Genomic DNA, 5,986 nt, shown 5'->3' on the forward strand with positions numbered 1-5,986 from the left:
AGGCCCCTCTCCGCACTTCCCTCCGGCCCGCGATGCTGAGGCTCTTGCCGCGGCCGTGACGGCGAGGAGACTCACGGGCGCGTTTCTGTTGTGTTTTTCCCCCTTCAGCCGAAACAACTTCCTGACAAGTGGCAACATGACCTTTTCGACAGCGGCTTTGGGGGTGGCGCCGGCGTGGAGACCGGTGGGAAACTGCTGGTGTCCAACCTGGATTTTGGAGTGTCCGACGCAGATATTCAGGTAAGGGACAGGAAACTCTCGGTGAGCAGTTCGCCCCGCGGAACCGATCGTGTTGCTCGGGATGTGGGCCTGAGTCCCCTGTCACTTTAGGGCAGTGAGTCGTCCCAGGCATCCAAGGACTAGCCACTGTCCCCTGTAAGGGGCTGCTGGAGTGCAGAGCAGAGGGCAAGCTAGGGTCGAACCTGCGACAAGTAGGTCGGTTCGTGCTGGAAAGCAGCCCCAGCTTAGTCTGCGGAGCCTGCCTTTCCCTACTGGAACTGCTCGTGGGTGACAGTTCTCTGCCAGCGCGTCCAGCTTCTAACGGGGAGAGTCTGGCCAGGTGTGAGTGGTTCCTGCGTTACCGATAGAGCTAGGCTGCTCGTCCGCTTTATCACAGTCCCGTTTTCACAACTTGCGGGGAGAAGGCCCTTCGGCGTAGAGCTGGCGGCGCGGCCTTCCGGCTCCGTCTGCCTCGAGCCCTGTGTCTCTTCGGTGTCCTTTCACTTACGGCCATCCCTTGGGTTTTGTCAGCAGCCTGATTCTCAAACCCATCTTTGGTTGAAGCTTCTCTTTCATTTTTCATTTTTATTTTTGTTTTTTTGGTTGAACCCCAAACGCAGTTAAACCTGTTTTCCGGTTAAGTGACGACATTTTGGGGGTCCGTTCTGGAGATGGCCGGGTCAGGGTGCTGGGCCGTCCTGGGTTCAGTTTCCCCAGAGCCCAGCTGTGGGAGGACGGAGCGAGGCCGGTGAGCACTCACAGTGTCTCAACACTTTTTTTAAGGTGGTTTCTGGCATCCACTGGAAACCGCTTTTGGCGAACTCCACTTCCCGCTGTGTGCCTGCGGCCGGAGTAGCCCCACACTCTGGGTTCCCTCTCCAACTCCCAGCCTGCCTGAGGTCAGGGCAGTTCCCATGGCAGCGCTTGACTTCAGACTTTGCGGCAGGCTTGAGTAGGAGGAGAGGGAAAGGTGAGCCAGAACCCACCCTGGGGGAGGGGCTGGGTCAGGGCTTCCGGATCAGTGGGCCCTCTGAGCTGGTCCACCTGTCGGATGGCGTCCCTCGTTCTGTGATCTTGGCCTTGGCTGTTTGTTGGCACAGTCCTGGCTGTGTTCTGAACTTTCCTCTGTCGAAGAAGGTAGCGACCTCAGCTCTTGCCCTTCACTGGTGGGCTTCGGGATTCTTTACCTGCATCGTGGTCCGGATGTCAGGTCCCCGGGTTGGCAGGAGCCCTCAGGCTCAGCTGCTCCTGGGAGTCGCTGTCCCACCTGCCCCATCCTCTCCCCTATTTCCTGCTCCCCCTGCCCTGCCCCCCCACACATATGTCTGCCTCCCAGGGAAATGCCTTCAAAGTAGCACACGCTGCCGGGGGACTGTCCCTGGGCCACCAGACGGGAGAGGGCTTTACTGACAGTTGCTCTTTCCAACACGCAGGAGCTCTTTGCTGAGTTTGGGACGCTGAAGAAGGCAGCCGTGCACTACGACCGCTCCGGCCGCAGCCTGGGGACCGCTGACGTGCACTTCGAGCGGAAGGCAGACGCCCTGAAAGCCATGAAACAGTACAACGGTGTCCCTTTGGATGGTGCGTTCGGGTCGGACCCAGGAAGACCGAGGGCCATACCTAGTTTGAGGAGTTGGGGCTGGCACCTGTCCACGCAGGAATATGGCTTCCTCTCTGGCCGAGGACGCTTTGCATTCGCCCCTTTGTCTCTCTCTTCCATTCTGCCACCTCTCATGCTGCCCCACACACCTGGACCAACCTCTTGTGAACCCCCATCCAGCAAGCTCCACCCTCCCCTCCTTCAGCTCCTTCCGGAAGACTCACTTCTGTGAAGCCTTCTCAGAACCGCCACAGCAGGCCTCTGAGTGCGGGGCTGTGGTCGTAAAGACGGAGGTACCGGTTCTCCTGTCAGGTCACCCACACCTTTGCGCCCATGAGCACCGGGACGCCTGACCAGACACCCACCTAAGCTGACCGAAGGAGCGAGGAGGTGTCGGTGGGTTGTCGTTAGCGCCACCTCGTTCTCCAGGCCGCGTCCCGTTGGGAGCGTAGGAGACGCGCAGCGCCCGCTCCAGGCTTGCTGCGCCCGGCCCCGGCGCCCCGGGCAGGCGCCGGAGCCCTAACTGCGACGGGCCTTCTTGTGTTCTTTGCCGCAGGCCGCCCCATGAACATTCAGCTTGTCACATCACAGATTGACACACAGCGGAGACCGGCGCAGAGGTGAGCCCTGGGGCCTCTGGGCAGGGTTGGCCTCGGTGCGGTCTCGTCCTCGGCCCTTCTCGTGTGTGTGAACGAGTCTTCTGTTCCTCGCCAGTGTCAGCAGAGGCGGGATGACTAGAAACCGCGGTTCTGGAGGGTTCGGCGGCGGCACTCGGAGAGGCGCCCGTGGAGGCAGCCGGGGCAGAGGCAGAGGCACCGGCAGGAGTTCAAAGCAGCAGCTTTCTGCAGAGGAGCTGGACGCCCAGCTGGACGCTTACAACGCCAGAGTAAGTCCCAGATGGGCCCGGGGAGCTGGCCGGCCGGCGACGGGAGCGTGGCCTCCTTTCGAGTGAGACCCTCTCTTATGTTTCAGATGGACACCAGCTAAGCAGACCCGGCGAGCAGCGGGATCCCCACGTGTCGTCCGTGCTCCCTGGCGGGATGGGGCGGCGGGCTGCGGTTGGCAATGATGGATTTGTTTCCCTTACGTTTTAAGATAGGATTTAAAACTCATGTAAAGGTTTTTTTTCTTTTTTTTTTTTCTTTTTTTTTTTAATTCTGAAACAGACCTGTTTTGTACTGAGTTATTTTTGGGATAAATTTTACTGGTTGCTGTTGTGGAAAAGGTGGCGTTTCCACCTTTCCCATAATAAAATAGAAACGTGTGTAGAACTGGAACAGTTCGATTCGTCCCGCTGGTGGAGTTCTTGCCTGGGTCAGAGCTCTGGTGTCGACCTGGGTGGGAGCAGGGACCCGGGACCTGATGAGGGGTGGTGGCTGTCTCCGCTCTGCCGGGTGGGTGGCAGGACAGTGCAGTCCCCCTGCCTGCCCCGCGGGGGAGCGGGGCATCGGTGTTGCCGCCGGCTTCCAGGTGGCCGGGTTGGACCGTTCCTTCCCTCTGGTGCCGAGAAACTCAGCTGCAGCTCCCTGATTCCACAGCGCGATCCCTTCACGCTTCCGGGCTCCTGCTGGCGAGTGGAGCTGGCGGGGCGTCCTCCCTTCGCTGCCCATCCGCTGAGGTGGCTGATGGGAGCCGTGCCAGAGCCTCAAGTGATCTGCAGGGAGCTGGAGAGGCGGGTGGACCATGCGCCCGGCTGGACCGCCCCCCAGGACAACAGGCCAGGGCAGTTGAGGAGGCGAAACCCGGGGAGAGGCCGGGCGAGGGCACCTCTCCAGAGTCTCCTCCGGCCTCCCCAGCGCCCTCGGGGGGGCAGGCCCGTGGGCCACTCGGCGAGCCCAGAGCCGGGCTCCTGTTCGGTGCCTCACAGGTACCTGTGGGGGTGCCAGGCGGGAGGGCAGCCTCTTCAGGGCTGCTCAGGAGGTGGCGACAGCCTCCCGAGAGCGGCGACTGGGCGCCAGCATTGCCGAGCGCCAGTCCACCCAGCCGTCCTGCGGGACCAGGGAGGGCTGATGGCAGTGGGGGGCCTCGCCTTTCCGGGAGACAGTCCCACAGCCTATGCCATCACTACAGAGCCAGGCACTGGAGGCAAGATAACTAAGATGGCCTGTCTCGGCCCTGCAGGAGCCCTGTCCAGCAGGGGAAGGGACTGTCAGATGCCTGGCTTTAGCTGCTATGGCCCGAGGGGTGGAAGTGACAGGTCAGATCATCCAGGCCGAGTCAGGCTGTGTACCTGAGGAGGTGGCCTTGGGCTGAGCAGGCACAGGCCAGGTTGGGGGAAGCGGGGGTCATCTGGCTCCCTGCGGTCCAGAAGCTAAGGAGCCCCCGCTGGAGGGCGAGGTCAGCCTGGGCTGGAGGCCTTGAATGCTGGGCTGGCAGCCGCTGTGGTGGGGAGCTGTGGGGAGGTGGCTCGGGGTTGGGGAGGGCTCACCCGGCAGTATGAGGTGGGGCCGAGGGTGCGGGTGCAAGAATGTTGAAGGTCCCAAGAAGAAACGAGGAGGGGTCGGTCACCCGCGAAGCTGGGTGCAGGAGGCCGCTGGGCATCTTGGGCTGGGCTCACGCGAGAGTTGCTTTCGGCTGGACAGCTGATCGGGGCAGCTGTCGGCATGTGGAGCGGCAGCAGGTGGTAGGGCTTAGGGAGGGTGGGAGGGGTGTGATGTCACTGAGGGTGCAGTGAGGGTAATGGCTAAGAAAACTGAGATTTGGCCAGTAAGCCCAGTGAGGTGAGCAGAGCCAGGTGTCCCCGGGGCTCCTAAGCAGGGTTCTCCAGCTTGCAGCCTCAGTGTCCTGATTTGTGAAATGGGGATGACATCCATTTGCCTCTTGGACTGATGGACCATGTCACGAACACATGGGGACGCTTCTGAGGGAAGCTGTGGGTGGACAGAGGACCTGTGGTCAGCGGAGCCAGGCGGCTGGTCCCCTCCGGGGCGGTGCTGGGCTTCCCTGTGACGGCCAGCACCCTCTTCATCCGCAGAGTCGCCTGAGTGAGGGAGAGGGTGAGGGTCCTCGCTGGTCTTGCGTGTCCTCTCCTCCAGCCTTCGCCCCCACTCCGAGCCACAGGGTGCTCGTCACAACAGCGGAGGGCCGGGCTCCGCGCCCACACAGTCGGAGCGGGCTCGCGACTTGCTCGGCTTCCCATTGGTCATCAGGGTGTTCAAAGGTGCTGCTGCAGGGGAAACAGCTCCCAGGAGGAGGGGTTGTGCCCACTGTGACCTCCTGGCCCCTGTGCACAGGACAGTCGGTCCGGCATGTGCCCCGGCTTCAGGTGGGTTGAGCAAAGATGCATGTTTCTGAGCCATCTGGAGTAAGAAGGAACAGCCCCCTATTTGCAGATGGGGTGAAATGCAACAGGAGTTCACGCACGGTGGCTGCACCCCACAGACACCCCATAAAGTCCTGACACTGTCTGCTCAGTGATGGCTGTTTCCTTGGGGAGCAGACAGTCTGACACAGGGAACGGACGCGGAATTGTCACGCCATATCACGACTGCAATAGAGATGAGTCAAGTGTGGGAGTGTGGACTCGGCATCTCTGTCCCTGGCTGCAGCAGACATTGGCAGAGGGCCTGTGCCCCCATCCCAGTCCCGCACTCCCGGGTGTCCTGTCTAGGTGGCGTGTACCCCCTGAGAGCATAGTGAGGTCGTCTTTGCATCTGAGTCTATCAACTCATCTGACAAATGTGAACGTGAATGCCCACTAAATGCCAGGCACCGCCTTCAGGTGCCAGGGAAATAGCCCCAAACAAAACAAAATTCTCACCCTCATGGAACGTGGGCTCCGTGCAGGAACGCGGGCAACGGGAAACAGCGTGGGGTGCAGGGAAACAGCGGGGCGGCGAGCATGAGAGAGGCCCGCGGAGGGGGGAGGGGGGAGGTGCGAGCCCGCAGGTATTTGGGGGGACAGCTGTACTGGCAGCGAGAGCAGCACGCGCAGAGGTCCTGAGGTGAACACTGGAAAGCTCGGGCGAGCCAGGCTGCAGCGTGGCTGGGCGGAGGGGCAGGTGATGGAGCCTGTGGGCCATGGGGCCGTGCCGCCGAGCTGGCGTTCGGGGTCTCAGCTGGGTGACCCATAGACGGGGCCGAAAGGCAGCGACGGTGGAGCGGGCTTTTATGGCATTGTTTCAGGTGCTTGTTTAAGAAAACCAGGTTTTAAATCGAAAAGGTAGC

The 5,986-nt window shown here is 61.5% G+C and overlaps 2 protein-coding genes across 2 annotated transcripts in view; both read left to right on the top strand.

Moving 5' to 3' along the window:
- The window catches only part of ALYREF (Aly/REF export factor), a 5,689-nt gene extending 2,588 nt beyond the window's left edge, over positions 1-3,101 (top strand). Inside the window, exons 2-6 of the mRNA XM_011373717.1 lie at positions 41-240; positions 1,653-1,800; positions 2,376-2,439; positions 2,534-2,705; positions 2,792-3,101. Coding sequence (XP_011372019.1) covers positions 41-240; positions 1,653-1,800; positions 2,376-2,439; positions 2,534-2,705; positions 2,792-2,806 — 599 coding nt within the window. The 3' untranslated portion in view covers positions 2,807-3,101. The remainder of the gene's footprint in view (positions 1-40; positions 241-1,652; positions 1,801-2,375; positions 2,440-2,533; positions 2,706-2,791) is intronic.
- Positions 1-5,986, top strand: part of ARHGDIA (Rho GDP dissociation inhibitor alpha) — a 21,143-nt gene that overhangs the window by 4,815 nt on the left and 10,342 nt on the right. The window lies entirely within an intron of this gene.

Source organism: Pteropus vampyrus, unplaced genomic scaffold (assembly GCF_000151845.1).
Source record: "Pteropus vampyrus isolate Shadow unplaced genomic scaffold, Pvam_2.0 Scaffold227, whole genome shotgun sequence".
NCBI lineage: Eukaryota > Metazoa > Chordata > Mammalia > Chiroptera > Pteropodidae > Pteropus > Pteropus vampyrus.